Genomic DNA, 23,615 nt, shown 5'->3' with positions numbered 1-23,615 from the left:
ATAGAAAAAGCTAACAGTTTGCATATCAGAAATATCAAGTGTTAGGATTTGACTCAGAACTGCTGAATAGTAGTAGCTTGTTTGCCTTTGGAGAAATAGAGAGGAAGGAAATGTCATGTAGCAACATCACACGTGATAGAGATGGGAGATGGCAAACAGGGAAATAGACCTTTCCGATGCTGTTTCCTAAAGATACTGTTTAGACTGGCTCTGATGGTGGATTATTAAGGAATTCTGATTATTAAATATCTGCACTTGGCAAAGAATAAGAGAGGAACAAACCTCTTTTGAAGTGCACAACAGTCGCCAAAGTCACCCTTGTTTTGTTCTTTACTCAGTCCTCTGTAAGAAATAAAATTGGTGATTGTGTTAGGAGCAGAGGCAATAGTAATGCAAAGAGAATAAATTGTAAGATGTATGATTTTTGAACTATCTAGGGGAAATGAGAGTAAGAATGCTTTCAAATGTCATGTGCTTTGCACCAGGCCACCAAAACACAGTGAGGTAAAACAACAGATACTGGGTTTCTGTGTCAATTCATAACCTATAATTAGCTGCAAAAAAGAGAGATATTAGTTCACAGGACAAGGCTCACATAAAAAATATTTGCTTAGTTCATCCTCTTAATTACTGTAGACCGGCCTTAACCCCCACATAATGGTGGAACTCCATCCAAATCCAGCGTAGGCTGAAATCAATGAATCTGTTCCGATTTGCATTAGAATTTAATTTTGTCTTGACAAGCTCTCTGAAATTGATACTCACTGCAATACCAACTGCAGTATAAAGGATCATATTATGCAGTCAACATGATGCACTTTGCAATATAGCTTAACATTAATGTTAAATTAAATTACAAAGATAAATTTATGGTCTCTCTTAAAATCATTTAAGAGCTTAATTCTGATCTGAGATGTGTAAGACACAAATCTTGCTTATTGATCATTGAATATACAGATAGTTGTGAGAGAAGAATCACATGGTATGATGGGCTGTAAGAGACTTCTTGTTACGATACAGGCTTGTGATTTGGTGTATTGATCCTTTTTGGCAGTTAGGATCTCTGCTCAAGGAGAAGGTTCAAGCAGGTCACCATCACTGTAGAAAACACCAAATAACCTATATACTTTGGATGAGGCCAGATTGCACCAGGAGGTCTGTAAGAAAGAGTTAGATGGTGAATTATTCAGTTTCTGTGTTTTCATGGCCTTCAGAACTAAGCCTATCAGGAGGAAGATGAGATTTCTCCTGCAAGTACTTTTGTTTTTATGAGCTGAAATACACAGAGCAAATGAATGCAGTTTGCCTCTGTCTTTCCAGGAATATCTATCTGTGGTATTGAAATCAACTGTCCTTATTTTACCTGATTTGTCATCAGGAGAAAAGGAAAGGGACCACATAACCTTCAATGTTCACATCGGTGTTGAGGTAGAAAGAGGCATTAGCCCAGCTGGTGGAAACAATATTAAAAGCTCATGAGACTTGTGTGATGCCACTAAAGGAAGACTTTTTCAAAATGTATCCCCATTGTACAGAGGGTGAATAGGAAAAACACCATTTACTGAAAGGACATTCTTTTAATGGCTGGGTAATGAGAGGAAAAGTGAATAAGTTAAAGGTGCAAAGTTCTTGCGAAGAGTCCAAAAAATATAAATCTCTTAAAAATAGGTATTAATACTTTAAATTGAGAAACAAAAATGAAAATAATAGAGCTTCTTTCTAAACCCATAAACTATAGATCTAAATAGAAAGATTAAGCAAAATCACAAGGAAAGTAAAACAAGTTATTTTTTCAAAAAATCTGAGGGGAGAGGGTCATCAAATGGTTACAGCAATGACCGGGACACCTAAAACATTTTTTAAATGCTTAAGAGTATTGTGAAATGGAATTAATTCCAGCACATGCTGTAATGGTGAGCATACTGCCCAAGTGATAAGTAAGGCAGATTTCAATCTCTTCTCCACAAACGCAACTCCAGCACGAGAGCTGTATGTATGAGGAGAGCACACGTGGCCAGTTCAGCATTCATGATGTGGCATCTCAAAGGCGCTTCACACTATTCATTGCATATAGACAGAAGATGTCATTAAGACTGCTCATGTCCAGCATAGGAAATGCTTGGTTTGGTACAATATGAACGCTAAGGAGGCCCTCAAACGAGGCTCTCCTCAAGGGAGAGTGTGCTCGGCTGTCTGCAAAGCATTTCAGCTGCAGTTCTGCGAGAACAAGGACATTCGCAGGATTGCTTCTCTGGCTACAGAAGTGTTGTACCCAGACCCTTTGCTAGTATGGACACACTGCAGAGAGTGGGGAACCTGGACTCCCAGGTGGGGTGCAGGGAAGGAGGGAGATGTTTTTTGAATTGTAAAGGAGGCTGGGTTCCTTGCTGACCAGACCCATGGGTTTGATACTGTCACTGATGCCATCACACAAAAGCAAAGAATTAATGGCCACGAGAGCTAGCAAAGTTTCCATAATCACCTGAATTGCTCTAGAGCGCATGGAGGAGAGGGCATTGGTGGAAGTTGTCAGCTAGCTGATGTGTCAAAAAAAAAAAAAAAAAAAAAAAAAGGAGGCAAGGAGAGACAGAAATAAGATAAATAGGGGTCCAAAATATTGATGAGAATTAGCTGCAGCATTGATAATATCTGTGCTGTGTTAAGAACCGTCTGTTTCATACCTACTCATAGTATTTGACTGGAAAAACAGATTTTTTTTTTTTTTTTTTTAAGCTTAACTTTACCTGAAATGAATACTGCTTCTTTCCATTCTCACAGTTGCTGGGAACTGAAATGGCTGCAGATACAGAGCCGTGTAAAAACATGATGAGCTATGTAGCTTGGGAGCAATTGAGCAGCTGAATACTGCATTATTGAGAAATCATTTGCTACCTCTGGGTGTTAGTGAGAAACTGGAGAGTCCTGGACTGGCATTCAGAGCAGAGCATGGGATGAATAAACATTATGGACTGCTGAGTATTTACTAGTGAATCCAGCACGGAGCTTCAGTACTTGCGTGTCCCACAGCATCTTGCAGGGTTGGCAACATGCAGGAAAGAAATAGTGAATTCCAGAGCCTTGTGGCAGAATTGATCTTATATTGTTTCCTAAAAGCCAAAGTATCAATGAAATGAATGACATTTTGCTTAATGCGCAGCAGGCAATCTGCATAGCAAAACAACCATATTTTCAAGTGATGACACGTGAGAAACATTTAAATATATATCAGTAGTACTCAAGGGACTTGGAGATAGCTACATGAAATTGTTATTTTTGTGTATATACCTTACAGTTGCCAAATTACTCCTGGCTTAATATTTTCCCTCTTATCTAGTTGAGATAGTAATCTCTTCAGAACAAGGGGTTCAGTAGTTTGTAAAATATCTGTGTATATCTCTGGCATTGAATAAATAATAAATAATAAGCTATAGATACTAATGATCATTAATATTGCAAATGTTAAGCTAAAAATTCTAATTCCTAGCTTCTTAGGTGATTGTAAGTATAACAATTTCTTGACTCGGCATGGTGAGTAGTCACAAAATATAGAACCTTCTCCAGTGTGGAGTGATGGCTATTAAGTATGTCCCACACCCAGTAAATCTCAGGTTATGGAATTTGTCCCAGAATCAGCTCTTGATATGATATTGTGCTGCAGAACACATTTCTGCATTTTTTAAAGCTAACACAAAATATCCACTCCATATAGTTTTGGAGATGCACTTAAAATATAAGCCAAGTTCAAGCTGGTGCAGCTCTGTCTTGCTGAGCCCTGAACTAGTCTAGAACAATTTCTTTGAGATGTGTGATCACGTTCATCTTAATGAGGTTTTAAGTCAAAGCCTAAAGAAAGAAATTGCAGTGACATTTTCTTAAACCTTTTCGTTAATTTCTATTTAAAGCAAATGTATTTAATTTAGGAATAAATTCAGTAAATGTGGCAATACCATATTTCCAAGCAGATTCCTACTTCCCTCTGGATAGCTCATATTGTTCCCTGCCTACATAGCAAAACCAAGGACTTGAATCTGCTTACACACTGCCAATTTAAAAATCTTTGGCACAGAAGGAACTGGAAACACTGAGAGAACAGTAGTCACAGTGAGCAAGTCAGGGATTACTCTGTGGTCCTGGACTACTTAAGCTATTCACATTGAGAGCTGCCTTTTCATTCTGTCCCAAAGATCATCTAAGGTTTCACCAAAATAAATGAGCCTGCACAGACTGGATTTTGAATATTCAGGTTGGAATTACCACTTTTATAATTGAAATGGAAGTAGTTACTAAATTTGCTGCTTACTACACTAAGTACTGCAAAATTTCAAAATTGATCATTTATTTATTCCATGTATATTGTTACACAGGATGTACAATGAACATTTCTTATTAGTGTCCACATCTCAGCAGGCGTGCACAGTGGCTCTTCAAAAAGTGGAAGCGGGTAGCAGACTGGAATGTTGAGTGATGGGAATCTCAAAATCACTCATTTTGGCTTAAAGTTTATCATGCAGGGAAGGAGCATGGATATAGTTGATCCACAGAAACATGCTGATAGAAAAAGGCTTATATTTGACTTGGTATACTGGGCAAGAGCTTAGAACAAAACAAAAGCAATCCCCTCCAGAAAAACAAGTGTGTAAAAAAAAAACCAAACAAACAAACAAAAAAAACCCACCTCATTTTTTTGGTTCTTAAAAATACCAAAACATTTCTCATTTATATCTCCATATTTTTAATAGAAAACAAAGATGGCTTTTAATATGGAAATGTTCTGTATTCACATGTGATTCTTTAGAAACACAAGCTATTTTGAGCAGTGAATTGCAAGCCAGACAGTGAAAGAAGCAGCAATATGTTCCTAGGAAATTTTCATTCCTCCCTCTGTTCTGCAGAGGAATGGTATTAATACGTACATTAATTTTGAAAAACAAGCATGAGCAGAGGAATTTAAACTCGGCTATAAGCCTTCCCTATTTCTAACACGGGAGAATGAACTGTGTTGAGGGCTGCAGCAAAGCATTGGTGCTTCGGTGCCACACTGCTGTGAGTGCAGAGCACTCCCTTTGACTCTGCTCCTGAAGTCAGACTTTCAGGGGCTAAAAAAAACCGCCATAGTGTCTCCCCTTCCTCACCATGGGTGTTTCAGTAACATATCATGGATCTCTGGAAATACATGTCTGTGGGTGTCTATAAAACAGTGTGCAGAAACATTTCAGTTCTTTTCAGAAATCCTGCCCCACTGAAGTCAATGGGACCTGGCACTGGGGCCAGGATTTCCCTGACAGTGTGAGCTGGAGCCCCTCTCTCTAGAGCACATACAGGGTATGCAGAGGGAAGGCTGCTTTTCAGCATTGAAATAAAATGTCATTTCACTGTGTTCAGATGTTTTAGTTAATAACTCAGAATCTTTCTGAAGGATAAAAAACGAGCTCTAAAAGAAAGCACTGAACCCCTTCAAGGCTACACAGTATATTCCACGTGTACCTTCACTGTCAACATCCTACCTGAACATCAGACAGTGACTAATAGTCTTATTCAAATGTTTTCTTGTCACTTTTAGAAAGGGTTGTAAATCTCTCTGAGCTATGTCTATGCAACAGTTCCTACTGTTTTCAAGTGGTTAACACAAGCCTTCAACCAGAAGTTTTAAGCATCAAAGAGTTAAACCTAAATTTCAGTAAAACTTTGGGGAAAGCTCTTTTCAGGTTCCTTGCTGGTTTGATTCAGAAAAACTGATGTTGTCTCACCATAATTAAAATTTTTAAGTATCATCTACCTGAAAATTTTAGATAATTCAATTTTTTTATTGTTATTAGTGAAACTTCTGCTTATACAGACAAAACTGGGAAGAGACAGTTCCCGAAACATGCTTCTTTTGATAGACTTTGGGACTTGCTGGCTGCCCAGCACTCACTAACTGGATCTGTTTCCTACTTTAGAGAAACTGGCTGGTGGCTCTGTCAGTCTCAGCACCTAAGTATTGCAAGGCTCAAGCCCCACTGAATTCTCTTTAAAATGCAGAAGTCATCGCAAGGCAGAGAGGCTGCAGCTCTTTTGTGCTCCCAGCACGTCAGCAGGCGCAGGCTGTTTGCTGGGCTTGCTCTGCCACCTGCAGCTCCCGGCCGGCAGGACCGCAACGGCTTCACCAGCAGCCAAACAAACCTTTGCTACTGGAAATGTGAAAAATCTCATGGAGATAAGAGGTTTCACTGGAGAGGGTAATTGGTAATTAAATTAGTAATAGAATACATAAGCTTATGGTATGCAAAAGATGGTAAAAGAGAGCTTTCACCTGGGTCTTTGTGCTAATCTTCACTGCTCTCTGTACCTGTGTCTGTTCTCAGAAAATAATCGAAACCCAGCATTAGAACAAAAAAATCATAAAGCTAAATCCATTCTTGGTGTGACTGGAGTGATCTCAGAGCTCAGTCTGACCCCTTACCTATGGAGGCCGATTTTGGCTCTGCTGATAACTGAAGTATTACAGGAAATTATGTGCGGATCCATATTCTTAGAACCCTCCAATGCCTGTCTGCAGTGCTTCCAATATCTCCTCATATAACTCAGTTCTTGAAACGTGACTCGTTTTTGAAACCTATAAATGCTAGTCTTCTCCTCTAAAAGAAAAAAAAAAGGCACTGAAAAAATAAAATAAATCAAATCCTTCCAGATGTGTTTTACTACACACACACACACAAAAAAAGTGCTTTATTATGTTCCCTACTTTCACTTCCCTGAGCCCCAAAGGTATAACATTACAATTTTCTCAAGTTGGATCCAAGCCCTGTAATTGATGAATTGTCCATAGGATCCATATGGAACTCCAGCAAAATCACTGACACTCTGTACAGCACCAAAACTGTGCATGTGTCCAGTGTGTGCTGGGCACCCACAGGTACAAACTTTTCATGCCAATGATTTCTCTCGCTGTAAAGAGCTGTGTTAATCTCTAGCAGCGGATCCAAGTCACAGCCATGACAGTAAAACAGCAATGTTTCCACAGTAATGATCAGACATCATTGGGATGAGTTCAAATAAGAAAACATGACTGGAAACTAATTCTTATAATACTGGGTTACTGAGCATCTTGTGGAGTTCTTCCAGTAGGGTTTAGTGCTGCAGAGGGAAAGTATACAGTCTATTGTGATGTTTTAAAAGCTAAAAGAAGCATATTTTTTCTTTTACCTTTACCCCTCATTCAATTGCCCACACACTAACACCACCTTCTAGTGCCTGAAACATCCACATGGAACCTTCTGGGACAGCAAGGGAGGTCAGATGGATCCGCTCCAGGGTAACCGAGGGCACCTACGTGCAGGCAAAGGAGTCCCACCTTTTCCGTTGCCGAAACATGGAGCATGGAAATGTCTAACTCTCTCAAGCATTGCCTTTAAAGGCTCTGGATCCCTAGAAATGTAGAAGTTATTTCTGTAATCACACATCATCACTACAGTGAAATCTTTAAGTCTTTAGGGTATTTTCCTGGGTGACTGTGTCTCCGCTGTGCAGAAAATCCTTGTAGAAGAGATAGGTTTTGTTGGTACTCCAAACATTATTCTTATAATACTACACTAAAGACTTGCACATTTTAAGGTTATCTAGTGCTTGAAAAAAAATGTTAAAATAGATGTTTTGAAAAGGAATCCTACAGAGTGAGATTAGGTGATCTGTGGGGAATAGGTAGGCTAAGCCTCCGGCTTCTTCTATATGCCAATGAATATAGGAGTATGTAAAACATTTTGTTAGCTTTGTTTTAAGAAGTCACTTTGTAAAATGATGCAGTCAAACCAGCTTGCCAGTTACCCTGCTCACCAGCAGTTAAAGATGACAGGTGGCTTTGGCAAACCTAGCTCTTAAATGCAACTTGTCCCCACATTTTTAATCTAGATTTCTGCAAAAGCCAATCTACTGGTTGTCACTGGTGAGTTCTTCAGACATAAGAGGTTTGGATCACAATCTTTTCCTGTTTCAGGGATTTTGACTCACTGTAGGATTCAAGTTGGTCTCAAAGATCACTGAAAAAGACTGTGAGATTTAATAGCAGTTACTGTTAATCCAGTTCATTTTACATTTGTGTCCAATTCACCTGAGCTAGACACATTTAAAAAGGACTTGTCACTACAGAGTGCAATGCTCTCAGGCATTCAAAGCTGACCTTACAATTTGCAGACTTTAGAGGGAGAAAATGGTTAAGAATTTCCCAGTCTCAAAACCAGAAGAGGAATTCACGCAAGTCTGTACAGCTCCCATTTGGTCTCATCCCAGGAGATGAGACCATCCTGCGTCCCAGTGAAGGGGTCCCAGCACTTGTGATTTTGAGTCCATGCGAGATCAGTCAGACATTGCTACATTTGGGGTCCATACCCAGTTTTAATCTTGTGCGTGAAGTGGAAGCAATTATAGACAGGATTAGCAGTCAAGACATCTGCAGACAGCAAGGACTGCATTGTTCTCCTCCATGTACATTACAGTTAGTGCACAAGAGGAAATATCTTTGCCAGATAATAAAGAAGAAACATTCTCTTTGTTGCCAACAATATATATAAACGAAGGAGTAAAAGTGTCATGAATAAAGTGTCCGTAAGGAAATCTTGGAAGACCCTACATGCATATTTACATACTTTTAGTCCCAGTAGCAGTAGTGCTCTGCCCAGCTTAACTAGTTTGTTAAGAATTATCACAGCTATGTTTTTTGTGCTAGTTACTATCTGCTCACAATGAGACAATTTAGGCAGCCCTGGCGGAAACCCAGACATCTGAGAACCAAAGCAATGAAGTTGATTATGATCATGAGTCTCTCACAGACACAAAACCTGAGCAAGTGCATGCAGGTTTTCAGTATAAATTTATTAAGAACTCAAAATACAGCACGTCTTTCACAGCATAAACTGAATCCTGCACATACTTTGAGACCTGATGCTCTTAATTTTTGCCAGAATATTGAACCAGAGAAAAATCTGAGCCCAAAGTGTACAATCTGATAGCAGCTCTCTGTTTATTAGATTACCTTGCAGATATTTATCTACAAAAATATATGTAAAAAGTCTGTGTAAGAAAAAAAGTCAATGAGGCAACTGCAGATTCAATTTCTGCAGTTGGAAGAATATAATTCCTCATACTGAAGTTCTTCATTCTCCCTGCTGCTTTATGTTATTTCTGTTTTAACTGCGGTTAATGAAAGGCTCATCAAAAGGCAGTGCCAATACACAATAATATTTAAATGCTGAACTAATCTCTTAGTCCTCATGGCAGCTCCCTTTCAGCTATTTTCTCTGCATACTTTGCATCTGCATTTGTATGAATGAGAGTGGGGTGCACATGGGGGTAATGGAGAAAACATTGACCAGCTCTGCAGCTCAGAGAGAATTTGCCTCATGTCTTACATACTTGTAAAAGCATGGATGGAAATCAGCGCCTGCTGAAGTAAATCTAAAAACTCTCCTTCTGTGAGACTTGCTAAAATTAAGTAAATAACTCAAAACAAGACTCAGATTAAGTTATGCCTTTCTGCAGTTGCCATTCTAACTTCTAATAATTTGACTAACTTGTTGCCTTATTTCTTTTGGTAAAAACAAAACAAAACAAAACAAAACAAAACAAAACAAAGCTTCCCCTGCTTCTAAATGCAGTTTTGCTTTTAAAAATTACTCTAAAAATGGCATGCAGGTTCCATGTTATTCTGTGTCAGCCATTTCTTTATTGGATGTGCTCAGTTGGCAAGTAAGAAACCTTTTCCTCCTATGTGCCAGCCCTGCAAATTTCAGGTGGAACCTAGGGGGCAACCTGGATTTTTTCTTCTCCTGTAGGATGACCAAAAAACAAGAATCCTGCAAGTAAGAGTGAACCCTCAATTGCATGTATGCAATTCTGCAGTATTCTGTGGCTTTGCATAAGGTTTAACTGACTGGAAATGACTCTATGGTGATAAACAGGAGGGAGAAGAAACCGGCTCACTGTATTCTTTATGCTAGATATGCTGTGCTAACAGGAGCAAAAAGCAGTCAACAGTGATTTTAATTATTAAGTGAGCAGATAGAAAATATATAAGACTCTATTTAAAAAAAAAAAAAAAAAGGTGTTTTCTTGAAATTCCGTGTTTTCAGAAATCTCCAGGTGCAACATAATAGAGCACTCAGGCTGACAAGGAAAATAAAACGTTCCACTTTTTTCTTGGACATGTCATTCATGTGATGGGAAGAGAATGAGTAGTACTCACAACAAGAAAGGAACAAAAACATCTGAGTTATTTTGCGTGCAGTAGCAAGACAAAATATCATGTTTACAGCCCTCATTTATGGGAAGTCTTCATTACGGAGTGCAGCAGGTCAGAAGATGACTGTGTGTACATTTTGCTATAAGGGAATGATAACCCACTATGGGCATTTTATTATTTATTAATTCATCTTTGCAGCTTTGGCAATCAAGCATGAAAATTTTCTACTTTTCTGAAATCTCTGCAGCCCGGAAGACCAGAATTGAAGTTTATTTGATGATTTTTAAATTTTTTTTTTTTTACTAATTAATAGAAAATAGTGAGCAAATGTTTTCTCCATTCAGAGTTTTGGTTCTGCAGTCTCAGTGCAGATTAAACCGAGCTGTACAAGGTACACTCTGTTAGCAAGGGTAAAAAAAAAAAAAGCCAAGAACATACTTTCTAGCTATGGAAATTCTACTCTGACTTTTTCTTCCAGTTGTGTGTAATACTGGAGCCAATGCAGGAACTGATGTCAAGACATAAAACTTACAATCTAAGTCCTCGAGACTGCTTGAAGACTTGCTTGTTTCAAAAATGGCAGAGAATGGTGGCCCCACCAGGTATGTTTCATTTCCAGTATTTTACTTATTTTATAGTTAAATTCATATAGAAACAATGGGAAATTTTACTGCAAATTTACTTACAAAGGGAAGTAATAAGAATTAGCACTGTTCCAAATGTAAGCCTGAAAATGATTCTGATGTTTTATGGTTTCAGTCTGACCCAACTGATTTATAGATGTGCACATTCAAATGGTTTCACTGTGACTAGGATATAATTTAGTACAAAAATATGTGTAGATGGAATGCAAAACACATACTGGCTCCATTAGAATTCATCATTTGTGTAATTCAGCGTCCTGCTGTGACTCTGAAATTACAGCTACGATTCATAATTAATTGTCTTTGAGACTAATATAATGTTATTTACAGGCCTGGACCTAATTTCCTTCTTCTTACACCTCAAAATAATAATTCTCTCTTTTCTCAGATTATTAAAGATCTGTATGTCTAAGACTATTCACATGGTTGCCCAGGACAAATTTGGAAAAGTACAATTGCCCTTCTCTTCTTTTCCAATTTAAGAAAAGTTATGTAATTGTCCTGATTCGGTCTGAGTTTGGAAGACTCGCAGAGAAGTGGCGTTCAGTGCTCTTGAATGTGTTCCTTCGAGAGTCGCAGTTTTAAAGGTGAAATCCACATCAAAGGCAGAAGGAACTGAAATGGTGGTTGCTTGTAGGCTGCATCAATGGCAGCAGGAGGGCAGAAAGCTCCTTTTAGCCTTTGCCTCTGGCTGGGTCAGCTGAGGCTGTACCATACATTGCAATAAGACCTGGATTTTTGTTCGGCACTGTTATTTGCTGTGTGACCTTCACCAAGTTACACGGTCAGTTTGAACATCATGGTGGACATCATGATACTCCCATTGATAAAATACCTTCAAATATCTTTATAGATAATGCTGGGAGAATAAACTTCCTTAGACCGTTATACAAAATTGAAAGCAGATGCCATTGATTTGGGTCCAAATATTATCCTACAGTTCATATGTTAAATCTAATACTACTACAAGTAGTACTACTACTAGTAAACATAGGAATTGAAAACTAGATAGAAATATTTCAGCACTTCTGCTTATGGATTGTTTTAGTATATGCTTTACAAGATCTGTCATCTGCTTTCCTTCTTACCATTGTATTGCAGCAGAACCCACAAGACAACCGACAACTAAACGGAGAAAAAGGAAAAACTCTACCAGCAGCACTTCCAACAGTAGTGCTGGGAACAACGCAAATAGTACCAACAGCAAGAAAAAGTCAGCTGCAGCGAACCTGAGTCTATCAAGTCAGGTACCTGTAAGTCTCACTTTCCTTTTAGGCCTGAATTGCTTACGGTGCTTTAATTCTTTCCTCACATTGTAAAGAAGGTGCATTCTTGAGCCTAAACTGTCACAAGCAAAAGGCGACCGTGCACAGCGTGCTGTGGAAGCTGGGGAATTAGTTGAGAGGTGTGAAGAAGCCATTCTGCAATGCAGCTTTAACGAATGACCCTCAAGCAGGGGTATCCTGAGAACCAGATGTTATTTTTTTAGGGCCTGGGGCTGCCTCCCCTACTTGTCAGAGGGAGTCCTTCCACTGACGGTGGGACTCAGATGGGGCCTCATGTGCTCAGATATAGCATGAGTCTTGCAGACTTCCATCTGCCAGGTGCTAAGCGAGGAAGGGTCCCTGTGGGAACAGGACAGCCGTACTGGAGCAGACCACTGATCTCTTCTGTGTTACTGTTATACCTTACCCCTAATCGGTGCTGGCTTCAGGTGCTTCAGTGGAACAGGTTATGAATTAACTTAGCTGCTGAGGTGATCTCTTTTTCCAACCACTCCACTTGCAGAGGGTAGATCCCCTGGAATATGGGTCTCAGCTTATCTACCCTGCTAGCTGTAACTGTTGGCATCCTAATTATATAGGGAAGCACCAAGTCATTTCCAGTACTGTACCAACACTTTAATAATTACATTTATTGCCTTATTCACAATGTAGGGGTAATCAGACCCCAAATTGTGACAAAGTGTGCCTTAGTCAATAAGGAGATAGCTTACGCATTTCAAACCTAGGGAAATTAACTTGATATTATAGGAATTGTAAAATGGTGTCTTGGGAATAACACGCAGGGATTTTTATTGGATTTCTGATCAGCAGATAGGAAAGGACTAGGTTTCTTCTAAAGCCTGACAAAGAATATAGGCCTTTTATTCAAAGCAGGCACTTCCTAGGAAGCTTGCATACCCAGATAAAAAAGAAAAGTAGACTAACACCAGTGAAATGAAATGAAGATTTTTGTTTAGCAACTGATTCAGCAATGTGCTGTCTTACAGAAGCTTTGGGCTTCAGAACATTAAACTCATATTTTCTCCTTGTCATATTAAAATTTTCACATGGCTCGCATCCTCAGTCTCAGATTCTTTCCCTAATATAGGCATCTCTGGGTTTTCCTTGCAGCACAAAGCAGTCGGAAGGCCAGCTACCTGATCCCCGCATGGCAGGGGCCACTCTGCCTCCCTGTGTCTGCGAGGAAACCTCTTGGATCAATAACCAACCATATTTAAGAATAAGCAGTAATTAGGTGCAAAACTGAGCAACCAGCTAGTTCCCTGCTGTCTCCAAGCTTAAAAGACAACAAGATCACTTTATCTTGGCTACTCCCTGCCTTGAGTTCAGTTCAGTAGGATCAGAATCTGACCCCCGGCCTCTCTTCAGCTTACACCTCCCTGGAGAGGTGACTTGTGTTGGCTTCAGCGGTAGCCTTGTGTACTCACATGTTTGAGTGTAATTGAGCCCTCTGATAGTTACCTGCCACTCCCACTGATATTCAGGCTGACTTCAGGTACTGAAAAGCTAATCCTGACAGATGAAGTAGTCAAGGCTGCTCTTCCTGATGGATCTGATAGCTGAGCATCAGAGACATAATGGTGAAATGTATCACGGTATGAGGGATGGAGTTTTAGTCTTCATTGACTTTCAGGATTCTGGATAGTCAATACTTTTCAATATTGTTTGTTTTCTGTACCAGAGTAGCAAGATGGTCCAGTCTTTTGTATGGAGGATCAGGTTCCATTTTTAGGATGCATCTCCTTCCCCTCTACGAAGTGGAAAATGCTGTTCAGTTTGACATACTAACAGCTCTTCCCATCTTCCCCACAGCAAAGATAGCAAACCAGATGGAACTGATGGTTGGGCCACCCTGTAGAGTAGACAGAACTGAAAATAATTTTAGCAGTAGGATATTTTGGTGTAAAACTATTCAACACTTTTCAATTAAATAGAGAGATGTTACCATGTTTTTTCAAAATTATGCATTCTTTGAAGTGGGCCTTATTACAGGCATGCCACTTCTTTCTGAAGTTAGCTGCAGGTAACAGTAACTTGCTTTCTGTTTTTTTCTCTTAACTGTTCCTTAAAGTGAATCATTCAGTAGTTAGTGGTTGATTTCCCTTATGTGTGATAGAAGACAAGATAACCAGAAACACAATTAGACAGTTTTCAACTAAGAGTTTCATTTGGCCATAGAGCTTTCAGTGAATGAGACTTTCCTGCTCAGTAGAAAAAAACTACTGAAATCATTAATTTTCAGTGTTAAAAGCATCTTCATCCTCATTGTTAGAGAAGAGGAATCAAATCACTGTCCAGATGATTCACATACCCCAAGCTAGTTTCAGTTCCACTTTTCCCATCCTCCTCTCTGAAGAACCCCAACAATGAGCTCTTGTGGATACCGAACATGGATTAATATCAAGTCATGTACTTCAGCTTCCTCTTCTTCTCCAGTGATTTCAGTCTCTCCACCATAACAGAATCTAACTCATTATTTCCTGTCACTTTTATGCTCTTATATTTGTTTCACTTTGATAGTAAATTAATCCTGGTTAGAGAATATGTTCTTAGCCTCTATTCTATGTAGTGTTGCTTGGTTTAGGTTGTTAGTAATTATTCGCTTTTGCTCCTACAGTAATGCTGTGTATACTGTGGCACATGTGTGAACTTACCATGTCTCTCGTTCACATTTCTCACCCACACCATTAACTTCTGTTTCTTTAATGAGGTCTTCACACTTGGAAAGTGTTCCATGTTCAGGACAGTGACTGGAAAGTGACCATCAGCTATGATAAAGCTTGAAACTCAAGAGAGATTGTCCCCATAGGCCCTTCCAGATCTTCAGATAAATACATGGAGCTAAGCAAACCTTGATTAATGAGATGGAGGGTCAGGTTGGCACTGCAGCCTGAAGTTCAGTGGCTGAAGCCTAATCAATCAGTATCATTTATACCCATTGTGTTGACTTAAATTTATTAGCACTTTGACTGTTCTAACACATTCTGATACATCTTTAATAACACAGTGATCAAAAACATTTTAAGAGTCTCTGTCAGTGGCTAGGTATGCATCTTCCCTCTCATGAGTAATTTCAAAAGTAATTTTGAAAAGGGGCAGTCTCAGTCTGTCCTCATATCTCGAACTATTTTTTACAGTTTCTCGACTCTTCTAAATAAAATACAAAGTTTTGCCCCTTTGACAGTCACTTGTACTCTATTACATTCATTTTCCTTTGTAATGTGGTTTCTATGATTCTGTTCTCATGCTACTAGTTGCTGACTAGTTCAGCATCTCCTCTTGTCAATATGACTCTTCCTGGTCAAGTGTCTTGTTTAACACCTTTCTTACATATTATATATTTCCTGCATTCTTAAACAAATGTAGTGATCCAGTATGCTGCATGACTGCACTGCACAACTCATGTCTAGGCTGGCCTATGGCTTTTCCAGTGATTCTTTTGAGCTAAATCTGTAAGTGCTGTGGCAAGACACTGTTGTGTGTTGGAGGTAGAACCAACTGCCACTAATTCTCTTCAATGGCACGAATACAAAAACCTTCTTCTCACCAGAAGTTTTCTTCTCTCAGACTCTCATTGGTGCAGGCTCAATACTTGCACTGATTTCCACAGATGCACTGGCTTTTTTTAGTGAGTAAAGACAGTTGGCAGAACAGGGACCCAGAAACTGTAGTCCACTCAGATGTCTTAGTCTCAGCAGATGCCAGGCTTTTGAACTGTTCTCAGATTTGTTCATGTTCTCTGTCATGTCTGATCTTTGGAAGAAATATTAACACATTGTGCAGAATTTGGAATTACCAATTTCCTCTTTCCTCCAAAAAAAGAGCAAAAATGGGCAAGACTCCTTCTGCAAGGTTCATAGAGAACCAACCTTTCTAATGGTAGCTTTCCTATGATTTTAAATAAATTCATTATCTCACTTAGGTGTGTCACTGCCTTATACTTACACAGTATTAATTTCCTCTGATATTTAAAGCCCTCTGCAGTGTTTTCCCAAGTCTTTGCTCAGTTTTCAAGCCTCTTTACAGGCTAAAATTGTATTCCTTTGCATTTTTCATATTCTTCTCCTTCAAATAAAACTTTCTTGCAAGCCCAGGCCTCTGTATGTAGAGCAGTGATTTGTACACCGTGATCTGTGGATTACAGGTATATGCAAGATCATCAGAAGAGGTCCGTACAGCCATATCACTTAAATATTATTTTCTGTTTAATAAAAAATGTGCACATTGATCCATTTTCATCTATTTGAAACTGGAAATTTGACAGCAATGCACAACTCTCACAAACTCTAAGAACTGTTGCTCTAGGCTGCTCCCAGTCATAACCATAGAAATTAATAGGTGGATTTACTGATTTACTAATGGAGATCCTGTTGAGTGTAATACTGTAACCATGAACCCAGTGAAATATCATTTTTGTTGCAAAGAATAAAGCATCACTACATGCCACTAAGTAAATCAAATATTCTTTGTTACATCCTGAGTCTTAATTAGAGCCTTCTTGCACTCTTAAAGTGAGTTACCTCAATAATCTCTCTTTCTCTTTGTAGTTCTCTGTAAGCTCCTCAAAAGCCAAATCCATAAGGAAGGGAGCAGTATGGTCTCTTATGTGGTTCAGAGACGGGGTAGTTTTAGGTGGCTCGTTATGCAGTATCAGAGCTACAGTTCCAGAGCCAGAAGATTAGTGTCAGAAATGATCCTGTGCCTCAGAACTGTGCAATTCAGAATCCAAGATTTAGCTGTAAGGAGAGTGAACAAATTGGTTTTCAGCTGTTGCACTTTAGGAAGAATATTCCAAACAAGACAAGAATATCAAGTTAACAGAGAGGACTATGATAAGATGCGAAAGATAACCATTTTCTTCTAGAAAAGTGTTTACTCTGAAACCTAATTAAAATGTCAGTTCTGTTTCTATAGATCATTTCAACACCAATGTCAGTCCAATGTTTTTGTCTTGGAGGCAGTGTGGGCAGCAAGGGGGCTCCCACTCATTAATAATTTTTGTGGCAAGGAGATAAGAAGTCAGTTATTAAAAGCAGGCAGGCAGGCAGGCAGGCAGGCAGGCAGGCAGGCAGGCAGGCAGGCAGGCAGGAAGGAAGGAAGGAAGGAAGGAAGGAAGGAAGGAAGGAAGGAAGGCAGGCGTAACCTTCCTTTGACTTAGCACAGACTTAGAGATATGCTGGCTGCTAAAACTAGTGCAATTTTCAGTCCTTGGAATATGAGGCTTGCTTGAATAATATACTTGATAGTTTCTGACATTTGTAGTTATCTCAGACTTGTGAAGCACTGTTCTACTTCTGGGGACTCTGACACCTGAGCTATGAACTAATCATCCTAACAAATTGAGCAAGGCTGTGCATTAACAGCAGCAGAGATGGCAGGCATAAGGATGGGGAATTTCACATAGCCCACCACACATTCGAACCTCCAGACTCCAGTATGACATTATCTAGCCATCAGATGATCCTAAAAATCACGAGTTTAAAAGTTTAGTTATGTAACCAGGCATAGCAGAGATGAATTTTGAGGCTAGGTATAAAATGATGAAGCTTGAGAAATGACCGGTCTATTAAACAGAAGTGCTTGCATTTAAGTTGTGTATGAAGTGACCTCTGTGTATAGATTTTATGCATCAATATAAGTTTGGATGGCAATTAGGGTTATTTGAGGATGAAAGGTATGATATACGTGAAAGCTGCTTTTGTGGTTATATTTTAAATAATACATTTCTATCACATAATGTAAAACATCCACTGCTTTATTTACAGTGCTTCACTGCAACCATATTTTACTATCATGAGACATTCCTTGACCAAAAATGTTGTTTCTAATCACAGAGTAAATTAATAAGATTGAGTGACTACAGTCTAAATCTTTTTTAAACTAATCTAGTCAAATATGTGCTACCATAACTAGGCCATAGCAGTGTGTGCTGCCGTGCCAGAGACTAGGGTTTAATTCTTGGATTCTGCTTCTCACTCCATGAGCAGGAGCTAGGAGCACTCCAGAGCTGCAGCCTCAACCCTGGGAGGGATGGAGCCTTGTGTCATTCAACAGCAGTGACCCCCACTGGCCAATTTAAGGAGAAGCATTGAGGGGCTCTAAAAGGAGTCACTTCCAGTCCTCCTCAGAGGTTGGTGGTCATTGCACGGGATCTAGTGAGTGGAGGTTCAATGGGGTGCACTCGGTGGGGTCTTCAGCTTTCAGTCTGAGGAGCAGAATCCTCTCTGGGGAGGAACCAGCATGTGCGCTTCCTGAGACTCTATTTTTGCCTGACACAAGTGGCAGGATTGTCAAGAATATATATATATAAATGTCCTGTAACTAATGCTGTGATATCTATCTTTTAAATAGAATGAGGGATAACTCCACTAACCTCAATATAATTGTGGTTTAAATCCCAGAGAGAGAGACAGATACTCAATAGCACAGAGAGAAATGTAAGTGCAAACTGTCCTCTCAGTGGTTGTCATTATATTAAGGGAATAATATTTGCAAAGAATCTGAGAAATTAGAGATGGAAATACTTATAAGGTCATTGAGCATCTCCCCGCTGATGCACGAATGTTTCCTACCACAGATTGAGGTTCTTCCCAGCCCAGTGTTAGGTGATCTGAGCAGCAAAGCTAGCACTGTTCCACTGGGGTCATTAATCCTCACTATGCAGTTTTCAGTAACAGGGATATTGTCTTAGTAGTGGGGATTATATTTTTGTTTACTAAATGCCATCTTAGTACCCTAGTTTACATCTCATCACATTGGCCTAAAATGATCCTCTTTTGCACTTGCAGCTGTTTAGTATATTTACCCCTCCCAGTCTTTGGTGGATGAAACACATTTAATTATTTCCCGTGGCCTCCCCAGCCAGCTGTTCTAGCCCCACAGTTATTTTTGATGCACTTCTCTAAGTCTCATCCAAGTTGCCAACCTCTTGCTGGTATGGCAACAGGGAGAACTTGAGGTCCACACTCAAGAGCATTGAAGTACGAGGAGCTGTTGCCACCTCGGTCTGAGACTCTGTATTTCGGCCGCTGTGGTCCTTGTGCCTGCCGTGTCACACCGCACGCTCAAACCCAACTCGCTGTCCTCTGCCAGGTCTCTCTTGTCATTCATGCTCTCGCAATACAACGGGGTCAGGTCTGGTTCAGCAGTGTGCACTGTACAATTGGCTGTTGTTTAGAGGGACTAAATAAATTAGGATAAACTTTTGGTTATAAATGCCTTTGTCTTTTAAACTTCTATGTTGCAAAGCTATGTGTGAGTTTTATTTAACCAAATATAGACAATGTAGAGAAGAAATCATGTAACAGTTTCCATTTATTCATAAATATTTCCCATAGCACAGGCTGAAAATGTGATATAAACGTTCTTCTGTAGCATGTCAGCCTTTGCTGAGGGACATGGAAAAACAGTGTAAATACTTACAGGCAATGGTTTGTATTGTTTCATGGTGAAGGAAGTGCATAGCCAGTTAAAAAGAAACCTTACTGAATGCAAACATTTGTCTGCTGTTTGCTTTTTACAAATGTTTTTACATTCATAAGGAGGAACAGATCCTTTAAAATACAAATCTGTTATTTGCTAGGATTCTTGGAAAGGCTTGTTAAATCAGCAGGTACAAAGCTAGACATCTGGAATCACTGCACTTTCACCAAACGCTAGCTGGTGCCCTGCCACCTGAGCTGCATGAAAAGATGCATCCCACACATTTCTGTAGCGGTGAGCACAGCAGCCTGATTCTCCGTTGAACAGAGAGAACAAGAGAGCTTGCTGGCTTTGCACCTTTGCTTTCCAATCTCAAGTTTGCACCTTTCTATCCCATGCTGGCTAGGTTTTTTGCAGCAAATGTGTGATGCACTGGAGTACAGTAGGCGGTTTACTTGTTTTCATGGAAGGACAATTTGTACTTAAAGCAGTGATTAGATGAATTCTTTCTTTCTTGCATGCTTCAGTTTTTGATGACTACTAGCTTCATCAGTGTAATTATAATTAGCACTCTTCATCTTCCTTTTACGGTACCAGCTGGACAGATTGGTCCTCTTACTGCACAGATTGGCGGCAGGGTTGCCTACATGGAGTTAGGTGACAGGCACCATGAAATAACAGATGGTAAATTCAGGGCTTGTTGGCAATCAGCAGGTTTTTGCTAATGACTTAATTAGCTATGCAAATTGTCAAATCAGTGTGAACATTGTTTTTATCGAAAACTTTACCTAAATTAATTACCATAATTAAGTAGCAGAATGTCAAGTATATTGGATGCATAAAAGGGTTTGGCTGGCTATGGATAAGAGAGTTACCATCTTTATTAGAGTGCTGTGCTCCACATTCGAGAAGTCTGAGGATAAGAAATGTGGTTTCTTTTAAACTACTTTTAACATACACATATCGCTGAGTTGCAACTGAGATGTACCCTGGTGCCTTTCCAAATAAAATGGCTCAGGAAAGAATTACTGGATAAAGGCTAAATATTTCAAGCAGGAGTTTAAGGCCGCTTCGTAGCCTGCTTATTTGCTTAAGATCATGCACATTTTTCGGTCTACCTGCTTTTCACTTCTGGGGTTTCTGAGATCCAGAGCCATGAGCATGCGGCTAGAGAGATGTGTTACAGTTTTTCATTTAAATTAGAAATAAAATGTAAGCCTGTCTCCTGGTTCCTACTATGCAGGAACTTTTAACTGTGTTGTTCAAAGATCACAAAGTTAAGAGATGCAAATTCTCTAACATAATTTTTTTAAGTTGATTTTTTCTCTCTCAAGGTTTCCATATAACAAATATTGGGTGCTGTTCACAGGATGTGATGGTGGTAGGAGAACCAACTCTGATGGGAGGCGAATTTGGGGATGAAGACGAAAGGCTTATCACTAGATTAGAGAACACACAGTATGATGCAGCAAACGGCATGGATGATGAAGAAGATTTCAACAATTCACCTGCACTGGGAAATAACAGCCCATGGAACAGCAAACCTCCTGCTAACCAGGAGACTAAATCTGAAAACCCCACCCCACAAGCTTCCCAATAGGTTATTCTGCAGCAGTACCCCCTGCGACATATGTCACTGGGTATTAATTACTGTTTCACAGAATCCTTCAAAATAAAATTTTTAAAAAAACAGCTTTCAACAGATACAGTATCTATTTCTAACCTAAAGTGATGTGATTTTTTTTAATTAGGGAAAAACTCTTGTGTAAGCTTCCATATACATTTCTTGGAAGCATTCACATACAATATGATACTGGCACTGACCTCAATTAAAATAATTGAAAATTAAGTAGCATTTCATGGCAAATTTCTGACAATACATTTTGTTGGAAGGGGTTGTTTTTTTCCTCATCAAGCAATGGCCATATTTTAACAAGTCATCAGTGCTCAGGATCTCAGTAACGTAACTATGTAAAACTTTTTACAATTGTAATATATTTTCTGCTTTTCAACTTGCACCTGAAATTTCTTGTTTCAGAAAAAAAAAAGAAAAAAAAAACCAGCTTTTAAGGAAAAGTAATTTAAAGTAAATTTTGTTCCTTCTTTAACTTTTCTTTCATCAGTTAATCATTTAAAGGATCCAGCAGTTTTCATTTACGTTTAGCTGATGCCAGTAGATACTCTTCCCATCATTTAATAAAAATGCTGAAACAAGAAATGTCTTTTTTTCATCAAAGACATGAGAAATATTTTTATGTGGAAAAAGACACCCGGTCCTATGAGAGTTTACGCTTTGTAAAATTGCTGTCGATCCAGATATTTTAAAGCCATGTAATCCATTAACTTTGTGGGCAGCTTAATAAATCTAAAATTTCTGTGTTTTTATTATTGTATCTGAGTTGGCTTTGTTGTTATTTCTTTTCATAGTATATTTCTTGTATAATATTTTTGTAAAGCCCCCAAACCTTTTTTTGGTTTACTTTTTTTTTTTTTTTAAATTCTGGTGTATTTATGTGAAACTTTATAAAAGAAACTAATTTTTTCATTTACATATTAATATGTTCAACTCATCATGTAAAGACACAGTGAGTCAGTGTGTTATATAATACAACTGTATTTTATGTATGCTTTGCCAATAAGTGTGCCAATAAACTGTGTTAACAAATGTGCTCTTACATAGTGCATTTACAGTTCCTTGCATGCAACACACACACACACTCATGTGCAGGATCATGCACCGCGAGTTTTTGGAATTGGTGCTTCAGTGTATTACAATCTTTTCCCAGCAAAAAAGGGAGGTCTGTAGTTTAGGTGTGAATCGCTTAGAGCTCGATTTGGTTAGATGCTCTTTTTTTAAACATTAATGGTGTGTAACATGGCAGGGCAGAACCAGCAGCGAGAGCTCCCAGCAAGCGCACCTCCCTCTGACCTCTGCACCCTCGCCTGCCAGGGCTGGGGCTTATCAGAGCAGGGATTTCCACTCTGCTGAATTCTGTCCGACAGTTTTACGATGAGTCCCTCAGCTGGGGCTGAGAGGATTTAAAACATTCTACTTTCTTCCCTTTGCTATCAAATCAATTGTTCACGGAGCAAATGGAACCTGGGGCTGGCACAGCCGCTCTGAACACAGCCCGGCGGGGAGAGCCCTGGGCTGGGCTGGATGTCCCGGGGCACAGCCTGTGTCCCCACGCAGCTCAGGAGCCCTGCGAGCAGGTGGCAAATACTTACAGGGACAATTAATGACACAGAAATACTGAATTCACACAATCCTGCCTTCTTTGCAGGAGAGTGACGTTTTTGCTCTTGACTGAAACTGTACTTTTAATACTGCAGACATTACAAAAGCATCTGAAGAGTTCCTGTTTTTTGTTTCTAAGTGTACCCAGAAACCACTCTAGGGAAATATGTCTCCCAAGCATACATAGATATTTTTAAAGCATGCTTTTGCTGGACATGATTCCACCAAATAGTTTTGAAACCACCATTGCAGAAGAAACATGGAGCAAAGCACCCTGCGTGGCCACTTGGCTCTTCCAGGGGAGAAAGTCCCTCCCTGCCTGAAGAACAAACCTGAGCCTCTGATGTGGGCCCCATTCTCCTGCAAGCAAAATCCTCGTTCAGTGAATTTTGGCACCTCTGGAAGCCTTGCAGAAGATAACCTATGTGACACAAAAGCATGTCCACTGTAGGGTAGAATTTAAAACTAAATAACAAACACGGACCAAGAGTATCTGCATAGGTAGCAATGCTGCTCCTTTGCAACACTTGCAGGCTGTAGGAAACAGTAGGTCTATCATTCAGTGACTGTATCAGCCCTTATTTTTCCATGTAAATAATTAAATTCACAATGTATTCCATTAAGGGATCACTGGCTCCTATATAGCTGCTATAACATTACAATTACACACTGTAATTCTAATGTTCAAAAACACTAATCATTCATATTACATTTCCATGAGCACACTCTAAAAGGCGTTCCTTATTATTAATCTTTCAAGACTGGCACTACTATTTCAATTTTTAAAAGATTTATGATGTCTTATTACTCCT

General features: G+C 39.3%; 1 protein-coding gene across 11 annotated transcripts in view; it reads left to right on the top strand.

Moving 5' to 3' along the window:
* Window positions 1-22,240, top strand: part of LDB2 (LIM domain binding 2) — a 218,413-nt gene extending 196,173 nt beyond the window's left edge. The window contains exons 6-9 of one of the 11 annotated variants that reach the window (XM_065837547.2): window positions 10,692-10,815; window positions 11,962-12,110; window positions 18,131-18,273; window positions 20,935-21,066. In XM_065837547.2, coding sequence (XP_065693619.1) covers window positions 10,692-10,815; window positions 11,962-12,110; window positions 18,131-18,235 — 378 coding nt within the window. In that variant the 3' untranslated portion in view covers window positions 18,236-18,273; window positions 20,935-21,066. Of the gene's footprint in view, window positions 1-10,691; window positions 10,816-11,958; window positions 12,111-18,127; window positions 18,274-20,899 lie in introns of all 11 variants that reach the window. The other 10 variants (XM_065837545.2, XM_065837548.2, XM_065837546.2 and 7 more) reach the window with 10 other exon arrangements.
* The last annotated feature ends 1,375 nt before the right edge of the window (window positions 22,241-23,615 follow it).

Source organism: Patagioenas fasciata, chromosome 4 (genome assembly GCF_037038585.1).
Source record: "Patagioenas fasciata isolate bPatFas1 chromosome 4, bPatFas1.hap1, whole genome shotgun sequence".
NCBI classification, from domain to species: Eukaryota; Metazoa; Chordata; class Aves; order Columbiformes; family Columbidae; genus Patagioenas; species Patagioenas fasciata.
This window is presented reverse-complemented; position numbering and strand designations above follow the sequence as displayed.